A 23,973-nucleotide genomic window follows, 5' to 3' on the forward strand; every position below is an offset into this window, starting at 1 on the left:
GCATCTCATTGCCCCCCTCCTGGTCCATCATCTGAACAACTGCTAGAGCTGCCACGGTTCCACTCTAACCCCCGCAATTCATTCTTCATGCAGCAGCCAGGGCGAGGGGAACAGAGAGCCACTGAAAGGACATGAGCACCATGACAGCAGTGCTTGGTGATAGAGAAAAATTGAAAATAACCCATGTATTATCACTAGACATTGCTTGAAGACTTTGTGGTATATTCATATACATACTTTGAACAGCTAAAAAACTGGTTTCCATGTATCGGTATGCATACACTCTCAAAGCATGATGTTTAGTGGCAAAAATAAGTGGTAAAAAGGTATGCATGGTATCACATTGTTTTTGGATACGAACATAATGCAGTATTATTATGTGATAAGGATACATATTAATTTCACGAGAGAGTTCACTTCTGGAAAGAAAGAGGACTAAAGAGGGATCGTCAGCTACATCTTTAAGCTTCTTCTTAAAGAACTGTTTTAAAGTAAAGATGTTAGCATTGGCCAAAGATGGGCATGGATACAAGAGTGTCAGGTGCTTTTTTTTTTTTTTTTTTTTTAAGTATATTGTATTGATTTCAGAGAGGAAGGCAGAGGGAGGGAGAAATAGAAATATCAATGATGAAAAAATCATTGATTGGCTGCCTCCTGTATGCTTCACACTGGGGATCGAGCCACAACCCAGGTATGTGCTCTGACTGGGAATGGAATCATGACCTCCTGGTTCATAGTTCGTAAGTCGATACTCAACCACTTAGCCACGCTGGCAAGAGTGTTAGGTTTTTATCTATACTAGTCTTATGCCTGAAATTAAAAAAAAAAAAAGCACACAGAAGGAACCCCAAGTTTGCTCCGTGAGGCTAGGGCATCCCCACATTTGGAAGACTGAGCTGTAGGATGAAACTGCCTCAATCCTAAGGCAGCTGCGTCACTAGAAGCAGGAGCTGGAGTGGGGGTGTTGGGGAGGGGGAGAGGGAGAGGGAGTGGTGGGGCGGCTTTCCCAGCATGCAGTAGTCCCCCCTGCAACAGCAGGGGATATGTTCCAAGACCCGTTAGATGCCTGAAAGAGCGGATAGTATTGAGCGCTACATGTACTGTGATTTTTCCTATACATAGATAACCATGATAAAGTTTAATTTATAAATTAGGCACAGTGAGAGAGTAATAATAAAATAGGACAATTATAATAATATACAGGGGGCCTTGACTTACGAGTTTAATTCGTTCCGTGACGGAGCTCATAACTCAAATTACTCGTATGTCAAATCACTGTGACGTTCGCTGCGCCAACTAGCGGTGGGGTATGTGAAGCTGGCTCGTAACCCGAATTTTTTTGAGCTTGCAACTCAAAGGAAAAAATCGGCTGAGAGACGGCTCGTATCTCAAAAAACTCGTTAGTCGGGACACTCATAAGTCAAGGCCCCACTGTACTGCAATAAAAATTATGTGAATGTGGTCTGTCTCTCTCTCAAAACAACTTACTGGACGGTACTCACCTTTTCACTTAAAGGGAGCACTTTCCGGCATCTCTTTGGTGCGCCCGAATTGCCAGCATCACCACTCTTGCACTCTGGGGCCGTTATTAAGTAACGTAAAGGTGACTTGAACACAAGCACTGCCACACGGGGTGGATTTGATAAACAAGATGGCTACTGGGTGACTAATGGCAAGGAAGCAGCGTGGAGACGAGATTCTCAATCTTGTCAAGGGCGAGATTCTCGTCAGGAGCGAGATAGCGCGAGATTTTGTCATATGATGTAGAACGGCGTGCAATTTAAAACTTTGCCCGGCCATATGGCTCAGTGGCTGAGCGTCAACCTATGAACCAGGAAGGTCACCGTTCCATTCCCAATCAGGGCACATGCCCAGGTTTCAAGCCAGTTGCGGGCTCAGTCCCCAGTGAGGGGCGTGCAGGAGGCGACTGATAGGTGATTCTCTCTCATCATTGGTGTTTCTATCTCTCTCCCTTTCCCCTCCTCTCTGCAATTAATAAACATATTTTTTTTAAATAAAAATTATGAATTGTTTATTTCTGGAATTTTTCATGTAATATTTTCAGGCCATGGTCGGCTGCGAGTAACTAAAACTTCGGAAGCAAAACCCTCTGATAAGGGGATTCAACTGTATAGTCTCCAGAAGTGGCATCTTTGGGGGAATATCTAAGGTGGGAACGACTATGATCTTTGTTAAAGCTACAGTGGAAATACATGAGAGGAGGCCGTGTGAAAGCCAAGGTCAGGCTGTTCAGTGGTCAATGTTGAGGCAAGAAAAGGTGTTTAAAGAGAAGCACCTTTTTATGCCTCCTCCCTCACCTCACACATCATCCTGCCAGGCTTCCTGGCTCATTCCCTCTTCCTGACCCGGCTACACTTCTGCGGTAACGGTGGCACAAAGGATGCCTTCAACGGTATGTCAAATGCCCTGTCACCCAGAATACTATTGGAAGCTGGGACCTCGTTCCTGCCATAGGATTCAGAATGACATTTCCCCTCCCTCCCAGGATTTCTCACCCTCAGCACTACTGACACTTGGGGCCAAATGAATTTTTGTTGAGGACGAGGGGGGCTGTCCTGTATGTTGTAGGAGGTTTAGCAGCATCCCGGGCTTGCATCTAGTAGATGCCAGTAGCAACCCCTCAAACCCCGTTGTGACAGTGACGAATGCCTCCAGACTTGCCAAATGGCCTCTGGTTGAAAACCACTGCTCCAGGGATCAGGCGTAATGCATAGTCACTGAGGTTTTGGTCCAGGCAGCCTGACACCCTTCGGTTTCAGCAATAGGTGTTTACAGGCAAAGTCAGGCTCATTTGGGGATGACACTACATGGTTTAAGAATCTTGTGCCGCCCGGCATACCAGCCTCCACGTCTGAATTATTTGACATCTGGCAACAGAAGGGCTGAGTGAGTCCAGCGCACATCTCCCCTGACTAATCTTTTAGAATCAATAACCTGAGTCACTGAACCTGACATTTACTTGTACAGCACCCTCCTTAAAAACGTGCTATATTTACTCATTTTCCAATTGCTTCTCCTCTCTCCATATCCCAGTGAATTAAATGTCTGTGCTCAAACCCCTGGGGCCTTCTCTCATATGCTCTGTCCAGGCTACTTTCTGTTCACTGTTTCCTCCTCTGAGGACACTCTCCTCTCCCTGACTCCTCTCCAGGAAGCTTTCTGTTTTACAGATCTCCGAGTATCTCTGACCACCCTTCCCGACCAGCCATGGGCCCCCCAGCCATGTGATCTCCTGGCATCTTGGACTTACCGTTGCCAGGTTGAGCAAATAAAAATACAGGATGGCTCGGCTGGTGTGGCTCAGTGGTTGAGTGTCGACACATGAACCAGGAGGCTTAGGGTTCGATTCCTGGTTAGGGGACATGCCTGGGTTGTGGGCTCAATCCCCAGTGTGGGGCGTGTAGGAGGCAGCCGACCAATGGTTCTCTTTCATCATTGATGTTTCTCTCTCCCTCCGTCTCCCTTCTTCTATCTGAAATCAATAAAAATATATATATTTACACACAGGATGCCTAGTTAACTCTGATTTCAGACAAACAAAAATTTTAGTATATGTCCCAAATACTGCATGAGAAATAATTATACTTAAAATACTTATTTGTCGTTTAGCTAACATTTAAGTTTAACTGGGCATTTTTATCTGACAACCCCATCTAGACTGCTCCTTCGGAACACTTGCTGCAGGTGGAAATTACGTTTTGATTTGCATGATTAGCCCCATGAGGACAATGAGTGGGTTTGTTTCTCACCTGTTTTATTCCTGGCTTGTAACAACGAGCGCTAAGTTGGGGCACAAAGGGCATGGAATAAACTCTGTTAGGTGAAGGAACGAGTGTGAGAAAAAAGGAGGGAAGACTGGTGGTATTTATATCATCAGAATTTTGTATCATTGAATCTAATCACTTATTTGACAGATCAATTGTTTTGTTCCACAAAGATTTCTCAAACATCTCCATGTGTCACACACTGTGGTAGAGGCTGGGAACTCAAAGAGAAACAGGTCACGACTTCTGTCCTCAGAAGAGAGTGGCCCAGACAAGAAAGTCAGCCATTATCATACAATGTGATTAGTGCTACATGATAGAGCAGTGGTTCTCAACCTTGGCTGCACATTAGAATCATCTGGGAATCTTTTTAAAATCCTGATTTCTGGGCCTCATCCTCCGGAAATTCTGTTTCTTTGTTACTAATGTTGTGGCCCCACCCCATAACAAAGAAACAGAATTTCCGGAGGACTAGGCCCAGAAATCAGGATTTTAAAAAGACTCCCAGGTGATTCTAATGTGCAGCCAAGGTTGAGAACCACTGTTTTAGAGGAAGCAAGGGGTAATATGTTATGTCCAGAGGAGCCACAGGCGAGATATCTGTTCAACCCATAGGGGTCAGGAAATACTTCCAAGAAAGCAAGGAGCCCGAGCTATTTATTGAAGAATGGGTAGGAGTTAGCTGGTCACAGAAGCGGAACCAGTGTTCCCGAAAGAGGGAACAACCTGAACCAAAACCTGGAGGCATGACAAACTCTGAGCCCTAATGCGAGGAGGTGCAGACAGCTGGATCAAAGGTCCTAGCAGGCACGTGAAGGGAGAGAAAGGTAGACAGACAGGCTGCTGTGTGATCACTAAAGGAATTTAGCTTCCTCCTAAAGGCAATGGTGAACTCCTCATGGATCTAAGCAGAGGTCATATTTTCAAGGTGGAAAATGGCTCTGTAAATTATTTGGAAGACCCAGGAGACAAGATATAACTGGGGGTAAGAGTCAGAAAGGTTAACAGGATCGTTGAGGTCAAATAGTTAATGTAGGGATGAATAACGACTGGAACCAAGGTATTCTGATTCCTGGTCTGCTACTCCTTTTTCCACTGCATCATGTTGCCTTAAAGTAATGACATTTTCTTTCTCCCTCAAGTTAAGAAGTTTTAATTTAGTCTCAAAATGAACCCCATAAAATGAATTCACACGTATGTCTCTCACATTCTAAACCCAGCTGAATGCCTTTAATTCAGCAATTCCACTTTTAAGAATTTATCCAGCCCTGACCGCTTTGGCTCAGCGGATAGAGCGTCAGCCTGCGGACTGAAGGATTACAGGTTCGATTCTGGTCAGGGGCATGTACCTTGGTTGCGGGCACATCCCCAGTGGGGGGCATGCAGGAGGCAGCTGATTGATGTTTCTCTCTCATCGATGTTTCTGACTATCCCTCTCCCTTTCTCTCTGTAAAAAATCAATAAAATATATTTTTTAAAAAAGAATTTATCCAGAGGAGATAATGGGACAGATGTGCAAAAGTAAGAAAGATATTTATTGTAGCATTATTTATAAGAGCAAATATGTTAAATGGCCTAAATGTCCATCAATAGGGAATTGATTGGGTATACCCAGACATTAGGAAATTATGCAACCATCAAAAAGGATGAGATAGCTCTATATTATTGACTTAGAAAGATGGCATGGTACATTATCTATAATAATAAAAGGATAATATGCTAAGTAGACCAGACGTCATTCCAGACGTCCTTCCAGACGAAGCCAGGGCCGGAGTGAAGCCTGGGTCCTGGGTGTCAAAGGGAAGCCAGTGCTGGCAGCTGGGGGAAGGAAGGCCTACTCTTGCATGAATTTCATGCATCAACCCTCTAGTTTGAGTGAAAAAAACTAAGCTATGTTTAGTGCACATAATATAATCCCCTTTATTAAAAAAATACATGTTAATATAGCCTATATAATAAAAGGCTTATATGCAAAGTGTCCCCTCGGGAGTTCAACCGGGAGACCGGGAGTTCGATTGCTTGCTATGACGTGTGCTGACCACCAGGGGGCAGCACTGCCATGGCAGGTGAACAGTGGCGTTGGCGGGGTGCTGAGGAAGCGAGGGAAGGAGGAGGCAGAGAACTTGATCGGCCCTGATTGCCGGCCAGGCCTACAGACCCTACTCAAGCACAAATTTTGTGCACCAGGCCTCTAGTTTCCAATGAAAGACTGGAAAGATATATACCCAATCTGATGGCAGTTTGAGGTTAGGGAATGGCTTTTACTTTCTACTTTTTACACTTCCATATTGTTTGAGTTGTTATAAAGAGTATGACTTTATAAAGACTTCTTTAAAAGCTTACTGACTGTATCTATGCAATAAATGCCACTAAATTACTTCAGTCTCGTAAGTCGCAGCCACCTGAAGAGAAAGGAAAATGTCAACTTGATTAGCCAGAATTGCTGCAAAGAACAGACAGATGTCCAGTACAGCCCTTTCAGAGAACACAGTGGCAAAGTCAGGCCAGAGGAGTCCTGGTTTCATTATACTGGTTAAATGCCTTACTGATTAATACCGTGTCAAATGTATATTCCTTAAAACAAAGCTGTTTTCTGTCTTAACATCTCATTAACATGAGCCCTGCTTTGTTGATTTGGTTATCATGCATCCAATATATCAGCTCATTCTTAACATTTTTCTCTTCTGGGGCAGCAGTCACTCCCAGCATCACAGTACCTGGCCACAGTTAAGGAGAGGGCGACCAGTTGGCACTGTTCACCATTGGGTAGCAAATGCCTTCTCAACCCTTGCAATCTCCATACAACAGGTAATGGTAGGGTAACCCGTTGATGGTTTCCTGGGACATGAGACATTTCAATGCTAAACTCAGGGCAGTCCCAGACAAACCAGGATGGTTGAACACTCCCTGTTGCATATTTTTTCAAATTACATTTTTCTACTCTTCCCCTATTCACCGTTGCAAGAGATTATTAATGCTACAGAGCCCGTTTGAGTGATTTCTCACAACGTACTCATTATAACCAAATTCCACCAACCAAACTGTTTCTCTGTTCAAAGGAGGCCTTTCAAGTGGAATTTCCTGAGCATCAATTTCCATTTCCCCGGCTCGGTCCTTCAGGAAGTTCATGGTATAATAGAGCAGCAGTCTTAATCTTGTAGCTTAACACAAAGTCATATTGGATTGGGGTGGTATCCAAACACCCCAGATGGGCCCAGGGAGAGAAACTGCCTCAAGGGAGACAGGTAGGCCTGGAAACTTGACTGTTCTTGGTTGTTTCCAAAGGCTGGTTTGAGAAGGGCTTGTTAACACCTACAGGCTTCACCACTGTGCACCAAAGCAGTTGATATTTAATCATAGGCTATGGCTAGGCTTGTAATGATTACAAGTGAGAAAACAGAATGAAAAAAAAAAATCAGTTAGGTTTTAGCAGAATGTTGTAAGTTTTGATACTGTGGTCTGATTTGGGTATAGCTTGACTTTCAACTATGTTTAAACATATTATATTACATGCCTCTGTCATTTCAACAAAAAGGAATGGGAATTAATTTTTTTAAAGTTTTGTCTTTTGAGAATTTAAAAAAACTATTGAGGTCACAAAAGACCCTCTTGTGGGAGACTGAAAGTTTTTTGATCCTAGATGCAAGGTTTCATGTATTTTAGATTACCTCCACTGTTAGAACAGCGGAATCTTAGTAAATGTCCTAGACTGACAGTTCAATTAGGCTTTAGGAATTAGAAAATTTTATATTTATTCTTTTTCTAAAAAGAGAATTTTATATTTATTCTTTTTTACAAAATCCATGGGAGCCTCCAACAGAGGCTCTTTTAAAAATGTTTGTTTTTGTTTTGTTTTTTATTCCTTAAAGTATTACAAAGGGTATTACATATGTGACCTTTTCTTTTCCCTCGCCCCTATTGATTTTAGGGAGAAAGAGAAACATTGATGAACTGCCTCCTACTGGCCCCCTACTGGGGATCGAGCCTGAAACTCAAGCATGTGCCCTTACCAGGAATTGAACCCAGGACCATTTGGTACATGGGACAACGCTCAACTAACTGAGCCACACTGGCCAGGGCTATTTCTTCTTTTTTTAAATTGTCTTAGAAATAGGAGGACGTGATAGTTCTCTTGAAAATACAAAATATGCTTGAGTTTAATAGGCAATAGAACTTGGCATGTGGGAGAAAAAATATTTTACTTTTTTCCTCTCATTTTTGGATGTGGCTAACTTTTCTATTTGTTCATTTCCAGCCTTGAAAGTGAGTGGCACCTCATATTTGACCACCTGCGGGAGGGGGCGGGGGACAGAAAGTTCACTGTGGTACCTCTGGCATCTTGACTAAGTTTTACCCCATACCCACAAGCATGAATGAGCTACAGAAAAGCCTTTCTAAATTGACTATCACAGAGGAAAGAAGAAAAGAAAAGGAAAGAAAGAAAGAAAGAAAGAAAGAAAGGAAAGAAGGAAAGAAGAAAGAAAGAAGAAAGAAAGAGCTATTAGTTAAAACAGCATTCTAGAAGGAGTTGTGATATCAGAAAAGACTGTAATAGTCAAACTTTCTCTCCAAGAACTTATGCGCTGACCAGGTCTGCTGGCTGAGGTGTTTGTCTCTTCTCATCTCCCTCCTTTTATAAAGGTTTTTATTTGGGGATAAATTTAGATTTACAGAAAACTGGCAAAATAATAGAGAGAGTTCCCATGTATAGTCACCCAATTTCCCCCAACGTTAACATCTTACAGAATGGTAGTATGCTTGTCAAAATTAAGAATTTAACATTGGTACATTACTGTCCACCAAACCACAGACTTGGTTTGAATTTACCAGTTTTCTGGTAAATAGAACACATTGCCGTTAGCATCTCCCTTTGTTAAGGAGTCAGAGCCTATGCTATCTTAATCGGAATAAACAGCCTCAGCTCCCTTTTCTCATTAGCATGCGTTAAAAATAAGACAACAGGCCCAAGATGGAGTCACTTATGCTAGGCTCCGCATCACCAAACCCAGACTTAACTTAATCACAATTTCCACTTTCCCAGAAATGGAACCTTCAACCAGTCAATCGGGAATCACCTTATCAGCTTCGCTGGGTCATCTGCCTCACAAACGCCTGCCATCCTCTATAGGAAAGTAACCTTGCAATAACTCACCCACTTTTTTGTCTAGTGCAACTTCATTCCTGCTCCCTTCTGTCTGTAAAATCTCTTGCCTTGTGCATCTCATCGGAGCTCCTTTCTGGCTACTAGACTGGGTGACGCCCGATTCATGAATTGTTCAGTAAATCTAATAAGAGCTCTAAAATGTATTCAGTTGAATTTTGTTTTTTAACAAGTATATTCTCTCATTGATCATGTTTATTTATTTTTTCCTTCATTCTACAGATGTTAATTGAGCACTTGTCAAGTGCTGGGCAAATAAAACAGGCAAGACTGATCGGATACCTCCTGTGCCCATCCTGCAATCTAGGTGTGTGTTTTGACTGGGAATGGAACCCACAACCCTTCACTGCACAGGATGGTGCTTCAACCAATTGAGCTACCTGGCCAGGGCCAGCTCCTAGTCTTTGTAAGGCCTGGCTATTTAGTGTTTTCTTGATTCTGGCAGAATTTTCATATGCTTCCAATAAACTTCCTATTTTTCTCCTTAAGCTCCTGTGCTATGCAAACATATTAAATGTGACCCATTAAAGATGTACGCAGAAAAAGAAAAAGATGTGCACAGAGTGGCTGGTGTATACAATCACACATGGGTCTAAGTGAAATAAAAGTTGCACAAAATAATCCTCACCAAGTACCTTAGCTGCATCTGTACAGCTTCTCTTCTTTTTTGTTTTTTAAATTCTGGCTGCAACCCCTTAAACTGATTCGAAGTCTCCTCGGTGGGTTGCCCAACACTTGGAAAGCCTCTGAGTTATCCAGAATCAACCACTGTTGCTTGCAAATAACCCTATCTCCCATGTGTGAAAACCCCCAAAATGAGTACCTACAAACCCTACAAACTTTTATCTTGGATGGTGCCTTCTCCTTAGCTACAGGACAAGCTCTGTGAGCAAAAGGCCAATGAATGATGGATAGGAGGAGCCAAGCAAAAGAGCCAGAACTTTCTCCTCCTATAGCAATCCAAAACTCAGCTGCGATCTGAGCACCTTTTACATGCCAGTCATTGGCCTAGGCCAGCGACCCACTCTCTGCCAGTTTTTACATAGTCCATGAGCTAAGAATAGCCTCTACGTTTCTAAATGGTTGAAGAAAAGCAAAAGAAGAAGAGTACTCCATGACACGGGAAAATGATATGAAATTTAGATTTGTAATGAACACTGCCATGCCATTTGTTCAGATATTCATCTATGGGCAGCTCTGCATGTGAAGGAGACCAACCTAACTGCATCCGGGGTGCATTTTAGAGCAAGGGGGGAAATAAGGTTTGGTTGGGAGGGAGAGAAGGCGTGGATTATGGAGGGTGGGGAACACCAGGCTGATATATTATACTCCAATGAAAACGTTAAAAACAAACAACCAACAAAATAGAACAGAGGAGTTTGTAATTGGTGACGGAGGCAAGGGAAGTTTTTGTGAAAGGGACACATGGGCTGAAGAGAGAGTGAAAAAGGCACTACTGGTCCACAGCAGAGTGAGCAGAATTGAGGGCAGGAGGCAGGTTCATGCACCTCTGGAGATTGCCAGTACCCATCAGCGGATTAAAGACTCCTACAGTCAGGAAACCTACGTCACTAAATTTCACCCAGCAACTTCCAAACTTAAGACAGTCCTCCCCTTTACTTAGAAAACCTATTAACAGCTGCTGTGCCTCACAACATGGTTTAGAAAAACCTGCCTTCAAGAAAAGGCTGACAGTCACACGAGAAATCATTTTATTGGACAATGAGTATCCAGATGGCTGATTTTATACATGCAGCAGAAAGGCAAATAGATACATGGATTTCTATCTTTAAATCCTGCCTCTGATGTGCTCCTTTGTGGAATCACCAGACTTTTCTTTGTACACCAAGCAGCTAGGAAGTAATCAAACACAGAGCGGTTAGACTCACAGTCAACTTCAAGCTGCTTTGCTTTATTTTTAGATAATAGAAATGGCAGCTGAGTAAATACTGTAAAATCGAGATACCTGATTCCCATCCCACAGAGGCCAAAGTAATTTCTCGTTCAAGACCATTTTTAGAAGCTTGTTAGCTGCTTGCCCAGTATCCTTACCTCCCCAGGAAGTGAAGCAACTTTCTTCAGTTGCTTAAAAATCAAATACCTTGATGCAATTGGCAAATGTATGTTAAATTCCTAGTGTATGCCACCCCCCAGTGTTAACAGCCGGCCTCCTCTTCAAAAGGAAGACCCATTTACCAGGCAGGATTGATAGCTGTCAGCCACAGGATAATATAGTCATGCCCTATACTTAAAAATATATATTTATGTTATAAATATAAGTTGAATATAAATATTACAAAAGTATAATATATAAATATGTGATATATATATATATATATATATATGATCATTTTAGTTTGCAGAGCAGCTAAATGGGTAACGAGCAAGTACTGGATTTACCCACTGTCAGCTTTAATCAAGCTGAACATCTGGATGTTGCTTTTATTTTTATTGATTTCATTTTTTAAAATTGATTTCAGAGAGGAAGGGAGAGGAAGAGAGAGATAGAAACATCAGTGATGATAGAATCATTGATCAGCTGCCTCCTGCACGCCCCACACTGGGAATGGAGCCCGAAACCTGGGCACGTGCCCTGACCGATAATTGAACTGTGATCCCCTGGTTCATAGGTCGACACTCAACCACTGAGCCATGCCGGCCAGGCTGGATGATGCTTTTAAAAATCAATAAAGTGTCCAGCATTTGGCATCAAGAGATGAACTTCTGGATAACTAACGGGCTGAATTTTCCAGTCTTCTCTGAACTCCATGTTTCCAAGCTCAGCCTTTCAATGGTCCAGGTTTCATTTGAAGTCATATCCTTCTCTAAAGGATAATTTTCTTAACTGTAACTCTTGAAAACTTAGTAGCTTTCTTTGTGTTTGAAAACTGTGCTTGATTAAGAACCTGAATTCTCATTGCTTCCCCTTCAGGAGGGCATACAGGTAATGTAGGGAGGGAATGGATGGCTCCAGAGGTCACCTCTCCAGGTTATCCGATGCTGGTCTTTCATTGTCTTTGCCGTGTTTCACAACTCTGTAAGTAGTAGGTAACTGATAACAACACAAAAACAATTCTCATATGCATGCAATCCTCTCCTGTCTGGTAGAGATCCAATTGACTTCCCCCTCCTTCACGGAAAATTCCGTTTTCCTTTCCTTTGCTCTTTCTCTCAATATCCCTGATCTATAAGTCAGTCTATTTAGATTCTTTTGAATCGGTTATAACATCTACCTGGTTCCTGCATTGATTTAGTAGAATAAAATCTTGAACACCCATTCATTGTTCTATCTTTGTGAGTCACGATTTTACCCTTTTTTTCTGAAAAGTATCTTTTAATAGCAACATAGGAAGACACATTAATTCTTTTCCCATAGTCCCTCACATATGCCTTTGTCTCCTGCCCCATGCCCCATTAGAATTATGGGTAAATCTCTACAGCAACTGACACGTTGTCAGGTAGTAGTAGGCTGTTTCTTTGAAAAACGCATTAGCTGATGGATAATTATTTTTTCTAAATACAGTGTATTGTGTTTCCTTCCTTCAGAAAAGGAGCTAAATTACTGGAGCAGCTGGTCCACCAAATATAGGTGATGCATCTCTCCATCCATGACAAATTTTTGAATAATGGTGCTAATAATGATAGCAATTGTATCTTTTGTATTCAGAAGCGGATGACTGATCTAGGGCAACAAGGGCCCGTGGGTTGAATTGTTTTCCCAAGAGCAATGACAGACTTACAATTGAGGATTTAATCATTTATTTTGCTGAGAGATTTCAGGTGTTGGCCATCGTGGTCTGGTGGAGAAAGTCCTCTATTAGCAAGGGAACTCTTATTTACTCAATAGCTTTTGAAAATACAGGATAAATGGCTTCAATTTCTATTGCTACTGCCTACCTTGAGCACTTGGGAAAATTCATTTCCCTTTGACAACGGGTTCCTAATCCATTCAGAAGGGAGGAGGGGGAAATGGGCTCATTGTGTTAAAAGCTATGCAAACAGAGTTGGAAACTGCACAAGATTAGACTATCCCCAGCAATCATTTTTATCCTATGTCCTATAGATGCAATTGGACATAAACATAGACAGATGTATACACATACACATCTATACTAAATTCATCTAAAACATTAAAAAAAAAAAAAACCTAGGCATTCTCCTCACCCCACCTAAAAGAGTGCTCATTTCAGTTTGCAAAAGTTGAGATGCCGTCTGTCATCCTGGTCCCTTTCATTATTGCCTGGGCACACTTTGGGGTGGTAATAAAGAAGAAATGATCGGCCCTTGGATATAGGGACTGTTTCAGAGAAAACTTAGCGAGTCAAGGTTCTCTAGGCCAAAATAAATCCCTCTCATTTGGTAGAGTTAAGGGCTATTGTTGGAAGGGTATTTCTATTCATCCACCTGAAGCATTTCTTTGTTGAAAATGAAAGTGACAATTTCTTTCTCACTTCAATTTGCAGTAAGTAGAAATCTTCCCAGGCAGGAATGCCTTGAAGAAAATCAAATCCATTTTGCATGGGGCGATTTCTTTATGCTTCAGGAAACTCATAATCATGTTTCTCTTGGCTTAACCCTGAGCACATCCAACACAGTGCTGTGTGTGTGTGTGTGTGTGTGTGTGTGTGTGTGTGTGTGTGTGTGCGCGCGCGCGCACGCGCGCACAGTAAACAGAGATCTAGATAAAAAGAGGGCAGAAACCTAGGGACCAAGATAAAGAGACAAAATAGGAAAATTCTTTGGACTTGTCTGCACCATAAAACTGGAGTATCTGTATCAAAATAAGATTTGATCTGATCAGTGGTTCTCAATTGAGGACAATTTTGCCCCTCTACGGGACATTCAGCAACGTCGGGAACTGGGCAGGAGCAGGGGGGCGTGGTGGTGCTATTGGCGTCTGGTTGGTAGGTGCTGCTAAACATCCCATAATGCAAAGGACAGACCCCCACAACACAGAATTACCCAGCCCAAAATGTCAACGCCAATAGTGCCAAGTTGAGACGGACTCCAAATGTCCTTCCAGGCCTAAAACATTGAGACACTAAAACAAAACTTCCAGTCCCAAATGAGAAGTCTATTGCTATGGATTGAACTGTGTCCCCCAAAATCCATATGTTGAAGTCCTAATCCTTAATGTGACTCTATTTCAGTGGTTCTCAGCCTTGGCTGCACATTAGAATCACCTGGGAATCTTTTTAAAATCCTGATTTCTGGGCCTCATCCTCCGGAAATTCTGTTTCTTTGTTACTAATGTTGTGGCCCCATCCCATAACAAAGAGACAGAATTTCCGGAGGATGAGGCCCAGAAATTAGGATTTTAAAAAGATTCCCAGGTGATTCTAATGTGCAGCCAAGGCTGAGAACCACTGCTCTACTTGGAGATAGGACCTATAAGGAGGCAATTAAGGTTAACTGAGGTCAACAGGACAGGATTAGAGTCCTTATAAGAAGAAACACCAGAGATATCTCTCTCTCTCTCTCTCTCTCTCTCTCTCTCTCTCTCTCTCTCTCTCTCTCTCTCCTTCCCTCCCTCTTTCCCTCTCTTCCATCATGTTCTCACACAAGAGGTCATGTGAGCACACCATGAGAAGGCAGCCTCCTACAAGCCAAGAGAAAAGGCTTAGAATAAAACCTCCCTCACCAGTACCTTGATCTTGCACTGCCAGCCTCCAAAACTGTGAGAAATAAACTCCTGTTGTTTGAGTCACCCAGGCTCTGGTATTCTGATATGGCTGGCCAAGCAGACTAACACAGCTATTTATAGCCATTGGCATTGCTAACATATCCTTATGTGTTTACTGTACTGTGCTAAGCATAACATATACCTTATCACACTTACTCCTCAATATGCCCTACAGAAGAGTAAATGAAGGCCCAGAGAGATCACATAACTAGCCTAAAATCAACCAGTTAGTTAGTGGGAGAGGTGAGCTTTGAACCCAAGCAGTCCGACCCCTAGTTAAGAATTCATGTATTCAGCCCTAACCGGTTTGGCTCAGTGGATAGAGCGTCGGCCTCTGGACTGAAGGGTCCCAGGTTCGATTCCGGTCAAGGGCATTTACCTTGGTTGCGGGCACATCCCCAGTGGGGAGTGTGCAGGAGGCAGCTGATCGATGTTTCTCTCTCATTGATGTTTCTAACTGTCTATCCCTCTCCCTTCCTCTCTGTAAAAAAATCAAAAAAATATATATTTATAAAAAGAATTCATGTATTCAATTACCACAAAATACCACCTTCGGAAACTGTCTACCTACCTGAAATTATAAACTTTCAAGGGAAGACAGAATAAAGAAAAGAATTAGAGCTGAGTGACATTGCCAGAGATTGTGAAAGTCAAAACTCTCTGTACTGTCCTCAAAAAGTCAAACATAAAATTATCACATGGCCTAGAAATTCCACTCCTAGGTATAAACCCAAAAGAATTAAAAATGGGCACTCAAACAAATATGTGTTCGCCAATGTTTATAGCAGCACTATTCGTAATAGCCAAAGGGTAGAAACAACTCAAATGTCCATTAACTGATAAAGGAATAAAACAAAATGCGGTATATTCATCAATGGAATATTATTCAGCTATTAAAAGGAATGAAGTACTGCTCTAGCCAGTTTGGCTCCGTGGATAGGTGAAGGGTTCTGGGTTCAATTCTGTTCAGGTGCACATGCCTGGGTTACCCCAGTAGGGGGCGTGCAGGAGGCAGTTGATCAATGATTGATCTCTCATCGATGTTTCTATCTCTTTCTCCCTCTTCCTTCCTCTCTAAAATTATTAAAAATCTATTTTTTAAAAAAGGGATGAAGTACTGATACATGCTACAACATTGGTGAACCACAAAAACATTAGGCTAAGTGAAAGCAGCCAGACACAAAAGATCACATATTATATCATTTCATTTACATGAAACATCTAGAATGGGTAAATCCATAGAGACAAAAGCAGTAGCTGCCAGGGTCTGGGGAAGGGGTGCATGGGGAGGGACTACTTAATGGGTATGTGGTTTCCTTCTGGGATGAAGAAATACTTTGGAATTAGGTAGAGGTGATGGTTGCACACTGTGAAGGTACTAAATGCCACTGAATTGCATACTTTAAAATGGTTAAGGGTTAATTTTTTGGTCATTAATTTTACCTAAAAAAAAAAAAAAATCTCAGTAGAGAAGAAAAACATATAAAGCTAACCTCCTCCTGGCTTTGGGTAAGCATCTATAATAATAAAAGCATAATATGCAAATTGACCGAACAGCAGAACAGCGGAACGACCATCCGGATGACCTTCCAGACGACCTTCCAGATGAAGCCAGGGGTGCGAGGGCTGAGGCCTACTCTTGCACGAATTTTGTGCATGGGGCCTCTAGTATGAGAAATAAAGCGCTGCTGTAAGGCGGAACTGATCCCTAGGAAAGTGGACCTCTCAGCTTCTGGAACTCAGCCACACCACTGGGCCCCTGCCGGCTGCTGTTCTGGATGTCGGATGTCATTTGCACTGGTTGTAATCACCAAGATGTGCTCTGGGGACACCCTCCCTATGTCTGTTTGGACAAGATGAAGATGGATGGATCCTGGCGGGGTGGGTAGCAGGTCTCTGGCATTAACACAGCACAGCAAACAGGGGGCAGGTAGAGTGGTCTCACCTGGCCTGCCGGGTGTGGAAGAACCAAATGGAACCAAGATGGAAACAATTTAAGGAACCAAGATGGTTCCTTATCAAAATGATAGCCACTTTTAAGAGCCACCTACTAAAAGCATTTCACCCCTGGCATAGGGAGTGGGCAAATCTCCAGCTTTCAGCTCTCTTAATTCCTTCCTGGACTGAGGAGGGTACTATAGACTAAACTTTTATGTTTCTTGTCCCCAAATTGGTACATTAAAAACTAATCCCCTTGCCAAAACCGGTTTGGCTCAGTGGATAGAGCGTCGGCCTGCGGACTGAAAGGTCCCAGGTTCGATTCCAGTCAAGGGCATGTACCTGGGTTGCGGGCACATCCCCGGTGGGGGATGTGCAGGAGGCGGCTGGTCGATGTTTCTCTCTCATCGATGTTTCTGACTCTCTATCTCTCTCCCTTCCTCTCTGTAAAAAATCAATAAAATATATTTTAAAAAAAACAAAAAACTAATCCCCAATGTGATGGTACTAGGAGGTGGGGCCTTTGGGAGGTGACTAGGTCATGTGGGTGGAGCCCTCATAAATGGGATTAGTGCCCTTATAGACGGTCCATGAACTAGGAAGCCTTCACCAGACACTGAATCTGCTGACACCTTAATTCTGGATTTCCAGTCCCAGGACTGTGAGAAAGAAATTCCTGTGGTTTATAAGCCATCCAGTCTTAGGTCAAACAGCCTAAGACAAGGGTATAAACACAGGGAGAAAAACATTGAGTTAAGGAAAAACTGGTTTGTCCCTTCCTTTGCTCATTGTTGCCTACTTTCCAAATGTATCTCTGAGACCAGGATTATTGAGAGGGAATTGTTTCATTCTTCAGCCCTGGGGACCACCAGGTGAGAGCTGGCAGGTAGAAACTACAATGAGAGAAGGTCAGGAGGAGAATGGGCAGCACTGTGACCACCCAGATCTTTAAAATAGGGCCCACGAACTATTTCAGATACCTTTCCCTCTTAAAGATGTGGGATACCATGCTGGCCGGGTGGCTCAGTTGGTTGGAGCGGCATCCTGTACGCCAAAAAGGTTGCAGGTTTCATTCCCCAGTCAGGGCACATACCTAGGTTGTGGGTCAATCCCTGGTCAGGGTGCATACAGGAGGCAACTGATCAATGTTTCTCTCTCACATCGATGTTTCCCTTCCTTTCTCTCTCTCTAAAATCAGTAAACATATCCTCGGGTGAGGATTTAAAAAAATTAAAGATATAGAATACCAATGAAATTTAATGTAGTTGGAAGCTTACAAATAACCACAGAGGGAAGGAAATTGACTTTTTAACCAGACTGTCCTAGATTCAAATCCCTTTTCTATTGATTAATGAGACGAGATTTTTATCTCTCTGCCCCGGGATTTACACACACACACACACACACACACACACACACACACACAGATGCATCTATTGTATATGTACTGGAGATAGACAGACAGACAGAAATTTTTTTTACAAAAATGAGATCCTGTTACATACATTTTCCTGGATCTCATTTTCCCCCTCAGTAATACCTCGAAGACTACTGTTATTATTCTAATTTATTCCTTTGTAATGGCTCCATAACATTTCACAATGGATTAAGAATAATTTATTCAACCATTCTTCTACTGATAGGTCTTCACTTTGTGTCACAGTTTTTAATTTTTATTTTATTTTTGCACGTTTCCTTGTATGCTGGTGTTTTCATTTCTGTTGGATATAGTCCCAGGAGTCAGACTGCTGGGTCAAAGCATATGAGTACTTTAAATTTTAATAGATGTTATCTAATTGCTTTCCCAAAAGGCTGGAACACTCAACAGTTCCACCAGCAGCATCTAAGATGACTCTGTTCTCTGCATGAAATTAAAAGGCCTTTTAATGGACCAGTACATTTAACGCGGCCATGCTGTTGTTTTGTTTCTGTTGTCCCAGAAAGGTGTGACTGACTGTGAATGGTGTGCCCCACCTTTGCTGACATCTAGGAATCAAAGAGATATGGTACAGGGAAAGCACTAGCCCAGCCTACACAGCATTCTCAGAGCACCGCCAGTTTGCAATAATGGCATCTGTTCCCCTTGCTCTGTATCTGACCTGAAATTCTCCAGCCCTTCCCACGAAGCAAGATTGCTAATGCTAAGCATCAGGAATAAACCATCTAAACCAGGAGATGGGCAGGCGATTGAGACCAAGACTCCAACTAACCACATTTAGTTTTCAATTAGTTGATTTCAAAGGTTTACAAAACACAATTAAGTCATTTGCACCTCCGTCTTTGCGTATTAACGGCCGCTCCATTCCGCAACGATTGATTGAATGAGAGGCTTCTAAGAGCTGGGCAGTGTGGTAGACACCGCGCATCCAGCATTGAGCGTGAATATGACACAGGGTTTCTGCGGTCATGGCTCTCGCAGGAAGACAGGATCAAATCATTGCCCTGGGGTTAGCCCATAACGCTTGGTTTGACCCTATTAGGACTCATCTTCTCAAGGGCCTGCAAAAACATGCCTGTAACAAAACAAACAAATTAATCTCTGGACATCATGTAGCTAAGAGGGCATTAGGGTCAGCAAACTGACTGCATTCTGTTTTTGAAGGACTGGGAGGAGCGGCATCCCCTCTCCTTTGGTTTTACATCATTGGAAATAGGGGGTGTTCCCAGAAGACCTTTCCTCACAGCTTTATTGTGGCGTAATTGACAAACAAAATTGTAAGATATTTAAAGTGCACCCAGTGGTGATTTGACATATGTATTGTGACAGGTTTACCCCACTCTGGTTAATTAACACATTCATCATCTCCTATATTTACCTTTTTGTGTGTGAGAGAACATTTATGTTCTACCCTCTGAGCAATTTCAATTACACAATGCAGCACTATCAACTATATAGTCCCCACATTTTATATGAGAGCCTCAGACCTTATTCATCTTGTAACTGATAGTTTATACTTTTTTTTTTTTTTTTACCAACCTCTCCCTATTTCTCTCATCCTCCCGACCCTGGCAACCACTTTTCTACTCTCTGTTTCTATGAATTTGGCTTTTTTGGGGGGAGGGTTGCACTTAAAAGTGATAACCACGCAGTGTGTGTCTTTCTCTGTCTGACTTATCTCACTTAGCACAATGCCCTCGAGGTCCATCTATGTTGTTGCAAATGACAAATGGCATATCTTTCTCGTGGCTGATAATAATCCATTGTAGATACAACCCACATCTTTATCCACTCACGTGTTGGTGGACACTTATCTGTATCCTGGCTATTGTGAATAATGCCGCAATGAGCACAGGCGTGCAGCTGTCTCTTCATTTCCTTTGCATGTGTACCCAGAAGTGGGGTTGCTGGATCATATGGTAATTCTATTTTTACCAGGAGACCTTAAATCATCTGAAAGCATGGACTAGATGCATCTACTCAAAGTGCTACTGTACTCTCAAGAGCTAAGCACAGTACCTGGCCCATCAGTAAATAAGTGTTGAATGGATGAGTGAATGAATAGAGGGATGGATGAGTAGATGAGGAGGTGACATTTTGGATGAGTAGATGAGGGGTAAAGGAGTAGATGAGGGGTAAAGGGGTAAAAATCAACCAAATCTTCAACACAGATTTACCTCTTTGTGAATGTAAAAGGAACACGATAATTAGTGTCAGGCACGGTGGTCATTTTCTAATTGGGATTTTAGGGAATCCAGACATACTTGTTACCACCTTGTGATGCAGTTGTTGTTTGTGTGTTATTTATATAAACACACCCCTGTCAGCCCTAGTCTGGTGCATCCTGGACTGTTGTGTCCTTGCTCAGTCCTTACCAGCTCTACACCTACCCTGGGTGAGCCCTTAACCTGTTTTCCCACTCCCAAAGGAGCATGACAACTCCTGCTCTTTGCCCTTTCTTGTAAAGAGTAAATTAGAAAACATAGGAGTATAAAGTGGAGAGTGCTATACAAGCATGAAGTCATTACTATTACTTCTCTCAAATCCATAATCCCTGCACCTCTTTTTTTATTGATTTATTTTAGAGAGAGAGAGAGAAAGAGAGAGAGATTTGTCATTCCACTCATTTATGCATTGTTAGTTAGCTCTTGTATGTGCCCTGACCAGGGATCAAACCCAAAACCTAGGCGAACTCGGGGACAACGCTCTAACCAACTGAGCTACTAGTATTTGGCCAAGGCCTCCATGTACCTCTTTAAACCCTATTGGGCAGTACTGATGTTGTTGTATTTAAATTCCTTAAACCCCAGGCCAACAACACTGTTATTTTTCACCCAGCACATTGCCTGCACTTAGAAGACCCTCTGGCTTCCCTGTCTGTAATAAAACACGTTTTATCCCTTCCAGATATCTGATTAGCTCTTTCTTCCCAAACCACTGCCACTGATTTAGACCCAGGCCATGTGAACTCATGATCAGATGATTTCTTACCCCCGCCCCCCACCCACCCCTCCTCCAACCAGGCCCCTGCCTTTCCAACCAGCCTGCAAACCCTGTCAGATAAGTCGTCCTAAAAATGCTATTCTCTGTCCCTTGTCCTGCAAAGGCTCCATATAGCCTGTCATTTTTAATCTGCCAAATCCAGTGACCCTGCTCAACCAATCTTATACTTCTCACACTCCTCCAATGCAGCCAAGTTCATGCACACCTCCAGCAACCTACACACACGCATTGTCACTTCCATGTTTTTCTCAAGCCTGGTGCACCCATTTGAACTTTCATCTTCTCCTTTCTACAGTTGTTTCAATACTACCCACTTTATGTTCTGTTCTATCAACATCACCATCAACACTATCACCACTATTTACTGAGAGCACCAGGCTCTGTGCAAGGGCTTTTGCACAATAGCTCACTGAATCGTCTTCATTACCCTGTGAGGCAGGTCTTATGATTATCTCCACTTCATAGATAAGAAGGATGGGATTCAGAGAGGTTAAGGAACCAGCCAAGGTAACACAGCTAATACATGGTAAAGCCAGGGTTCAAGTGCAGGTACAGCCCCCATTTGGGAAAACTATCCTGCCCTCTATTGTCCACGAACTCTTTCTTGATCACCCAACGGAGGCCTTTCCCTGTGAAGCGACAAGTGTTCTTCAAAACAGAAAGGGTCTCCCCGCTGCATTTCTGTGAATGTCTTCAAGCTCCCACTCTAGTGGCACCCGAAGGTGCTTTGAAGTTGTAAGATGTTAGTCTCAAGTTTACAAGAGATGTGTTTATAACAGAAAAGGCAATAAATGAGCCAGAGAACAGAATCAGTACTAAGAAACATGGGAAAGTGTCTAACTGACTGTATCTGTCCATATCAATGGCAGCCTCAATGAATCCCAGAAAATAAGAAAGGATTGCCCTACCCAGTTTTGCTCAGTGGATAGAGCGTCAGCCTGTGGGCCCGAAGGGTCCTGGGTTCGATTCTGGTCAAGGGCACGTACCCTCAGTTGCAGGCTCCTCCCTGGCCCGGGCCCTGGTTGGGGTACATTCTCTCACATCAATATTTCTCTCGCTTTCCCTCTCTCTCCCACTCTCTCTAAAAATCAATGGAAAAATAGCCTCTGATAAGGATTAAAATTTTAAAAAAATTTTTTTAAATGAAGAATTAAGTCATCTATGCTGGGTTCAAGTTCTGGCCCTACCACTTATTTGCAGTGTAACATTGACTTACCCTGTCTGAGCCTCAGCTCCCTCATCTGTAAACTAGAGCAATAAATGACTCCATTTCACCTTACATCATAGGGTGTTTTGTAAGGAGTAAATTCGAGGACGCATACCAGTATGTGACACATGCACAGATCAGGCACTCAGGCGGTGCTCACTGCATGTTATTTCTTATAATCATTCTCTTCTGCTGCCTTTAGAATTGTTGTTTTTGCTACTTTAGTGGTCCCGGTCTATAGAGATATTTAACTTAAAAATAATTATTAACAAGTCTGACTCTATTCTAGGAATCTGGTCCCTGTAGGAAATGGGGAGTTGAGCCTTCTTTTATCCAGCCTCCTATGATCTTACCCTGGGCTCCAAAATGCACTCACCTCCTGCTTTGGTGTTGTTGAGTTAGGAGAGTAAGAAACTAGGAAAATTCATTGGCAAGTAGAATGGGGACACTGAGGCAGCTGAACAAACTGGACGAGCAATTTATATCCAGATACAGAGGGCACCTCCCTAGAGATAATATCTAGGCCTCAGTTATAGTTCAGCTCCAAGCCCAGAAAAGCAGCAAAACCAGGGGGGTGATGCCAGGACCAGCTGCTATGACTAATAAATTACCCCCTGCCCTGGTGCTGACCAATCAGTAGAGACCAGGACCCTGAAAGAGAACACCTGGGAAACTGACAAATACTCTGCTGAAACCTTCCCTTGAGACCTCCCCTAGGATTCCTGCCTGAAAGAGATAAAACCCTCAAGACCAAGGACCCAGCTCAGGCTCTCCCTCTGGGGAGCACTCCTGTGCCATTCCCTTCACCCTTGGGGGAGCTTCTGTCACTTCTTCCCCCACAGACACAAATCTCCTAAACTCTAAGGGACCCCATGAGACTTGCAACCAGGGGAGCAATGGGCAGCGGCAAGCAGCAGAAAGAGGACTGGTTACAGAGACTCCTTAAGGGTGGGGTATGGGTCTTCTTCATCTCTGTACTTCTGAGGCTAGCACATAGTAGGGGCCCAAGCATGTTGGATGAGTGAATATTGAAGGAATGAATGGGCTACAGGGTAAGCATCCTTGGGGGACCTTGCTGAGTGATGTTCTGAAAGGCAACACTAAAACTGCAGGTTCACCCAAGTAATAGGTGGTTCACAGTGGTGAACCAGACAGACCCCTAGTTCCCCGATGAAGAGCTAAGGAGACATAAACAGGAACAAAAAGCTAGTATGTGGACCTGGCCTTCAGGATCGTCATCTTCCTACCTGGGGCCGGCAGCTTACCTGAAATGCCCTCCTCCCCTCTCCTCACCTATTGAAACCCTGCTTAGCCCACAGGACCAATGCAATCATTCTTCTTTGCTGGCACACTGGAGCCCCCCAGAGAGAGCCAATCTCTTTTTCTCATTTCCCAATTGTACCTTCATTCAGTGTTTGTTTCATATTACTGGGATTGTAAATTGTGGTGTTCACTATATCTGTGTCCCCACACTCCCCAAATATGTAAGCTCCTTAAGCGTGGGGGCTGTGTCTTGTTTCATCTCTAATCTCTGCGGCATCTCGCACTGTGCCAGGAATAACGGACATTGGCTAGGAACATTTAGAGTCTGAGACGGCTAGGATCAGGCTCCAGCTCTGTCACTTACGACCTTTGTGACCTTTGGCATGTTTCTTAGCCTCCCTAGGCCTCAGTTTCCCCAAATGTAAAAAGAATAAGAATTCTGTTGACCTAATAGACTTGTTATGAGAATTTAATAAGCACAAGCTCTTACATAAA

General features: G+C 43.0%; 2 protein-coding genes across 2 annotated transcripts in view; one reads left to right on the forward strand and one right to left on the reverse strand.

Moving 5' to 3' along the window:
• Positions 1 to 9,476, forward strand: part of MARF1 (meiosis regulator and mRNA stability factor 1) — a 127,066-nt gene extending 117,590 nt beyond the window's left edge. Inside the window, exon 27 of the mRNA XM_036307998.1 lies at positions 9,169 to 9,476. Within this exon, the coding sequence (XP_036163891.1) occupies positions 9,169 to 9,179 (11 nt within the window). The 3' untranslated portion in view covers positions 9,180 to 9,476. The remainder of the gene's footprint in view (positions 1 to 9,168) is intronic.
• Positions 1 to 23,973, reverse strand: part of BMERB1 (bMERB domain containing 1) — a 94,067-nt gene that overhangs the window by 63,543 nt on the left and 6,551 nt on the right. The window lies entirely within an intron of this gene.

Source organism: Myotis myotis, unplaced genomic scaffold, assembly GCF_014108235.1.
Source record: "Myotis myotis isolate mMyoMyo1 unplaced genomic scaffold, mMyoMyo1.p scaffold_m19_p_5, whole genome shotgun sequence".
In the NCBI taxonomy this organism is placed as follows: Eukaryota; Metazoa; Chordata; class Mammalia; order Chiroptera; family Vespertilionidae; genus Myotis; species Myotis myotis.